Below are 1,215 nucleotides of genomic sequence, written 5' to 3' on the forward strand. Positions count from 1 at the left end.
ATTCTGACACATCTGATCTTTTCTATTGTGCTCTAGTTGGGTTTTTCAGTTTCTTGTCCTGCTAGAAAACACACCTTCGCCCCAGTATAATTYTTTTACAGCCTGTAACAGATTTCCTTCCAGGATTGCCTTGTGTTTTCCTTCATCCATCCTCCCATCATTTCTGACCAGCTTCACTGTCCCTGCTGAAGAAAAGCCTCCCCACAGCATAGGGCCGGTAAAGGCAAATGCTAAGGGCACCATCCAACTAGAGGGCACCACAAACGGTGCACAAGAAAATATTTAATAATATCAATAACAAAACTATTTAATTTGGTATGTGAATGTACAGAAATTGGCAGTGAGATTTAGAAAATTGCACAAGAGGGCACCACCTGAAATCTTGCMYAGGGGGCCAWATTGGCTAGGGCCGGCCCTGATGCTGCTGCTTTGTGTTTGTCCATCACGTACGTTTCCAGTAAAATACTAGAGAACATGTGGAAAAGTTGAAGAAGTGGTGTGAACTTTACCTCCTGCAGTGTGTCGGCCTCCTCCATAGACCCACCCACAGCAAACCTGGACGTTTCTAAAACTTCTCCACCCATCAGGAACTCATCCAGGATGAAGTAGGCCTTCTCAAAGTTAAAAATGATGTCCAGCTCACACACCTGAAGCACAAAAACACACACCTTTTCATTCAGAGAGGTACTGCTCAATCTTTGCCACAAAGAAAAGTCAATTTAACCTCAAAAGTTCAAATACAGAAGCAAATTYGTGTAAAATGTTCCAGAAATAATCTGCACATTAAGCTAATTCTCTTCATTATTCCTGTTTGGGTTTTAGAAGTTTGGAGATCTGGCTGTTTTCTGAATTTGTTGGAAAATGAGCAGGGGCACCTAGTGGACACCAGAGGGAGCGTGGTGGTTCTGAATCAGGAGAAAAGAAAATCATGTGTTGTTTACTCTGTTTGGGCATCCTATTGTGAATAAAACAATCTGTTCAGATCTGTAAATAATTTTGATTTCAGCTCAAATAAGATGACTGTGTGATTTTCCAGGTTAATGCTGAACTGAAGCGTGGAACACAAACCTCTGTCCACTCAACACATCTGAAATAAACCATGAGCTAGACCAGTGTTTCCCAAAGTTGGGGTCGGGACCCAAAGTTGGGTCCTGAAACATCAAGGTGGGGTCCTGAAAAGATTTTCTGAATTAATTACATTTTTTGCCTTAGTTG

General features: G+C 41.8%; 1 protein-coding gene across 1 annotated transcript in view; it reads right to left on the reverse strand.

Annotated features, from left to right (window-relative positions):
* Nucleotides 1–157: 157 nt before the first annotated feature.
* LOC106530654 (AP-1 complex subunit sigma-2) overlaps nucleotides 158–1,215 on the reverse strand; it is a 9,640-nt gene continuing 8,582 nt past the window's right edge. Inside the window, exons 4-5 of the mRNA XM_014026325.1 lie at nucleotides 387–647; nucleotides 158–247 (exon numbers count right to left, since the gene is read on the reverse strand). Coding sequence (XP_013881779.1) covers nucleotides 158–247; nucleotides 387–647 — 351 coding nt within the window. The remainder of the gene's footprint in view (nucleotides 248–386; nucleotides 648–1,215) is intronic.

This window comes from Austrofundulus limnaeus, unplaced genomic scaffold, assembly GCF_001266775.1.
Source record: "Austrofundulus limnaeus strain Quisiro unplaced genomic scaffold, Austrofundulus_limnaeus-1.0 Scaffold543, whole genome shotgun sequence".
NCBI classification, from domain to species: domain Eukaryota; kingdom Metazoa; phylum Chordata; class Actinopteri; order Cyprinodontiformes; family Rivulidae; genus Austrofundulus; species Austrofundulus limnaeus.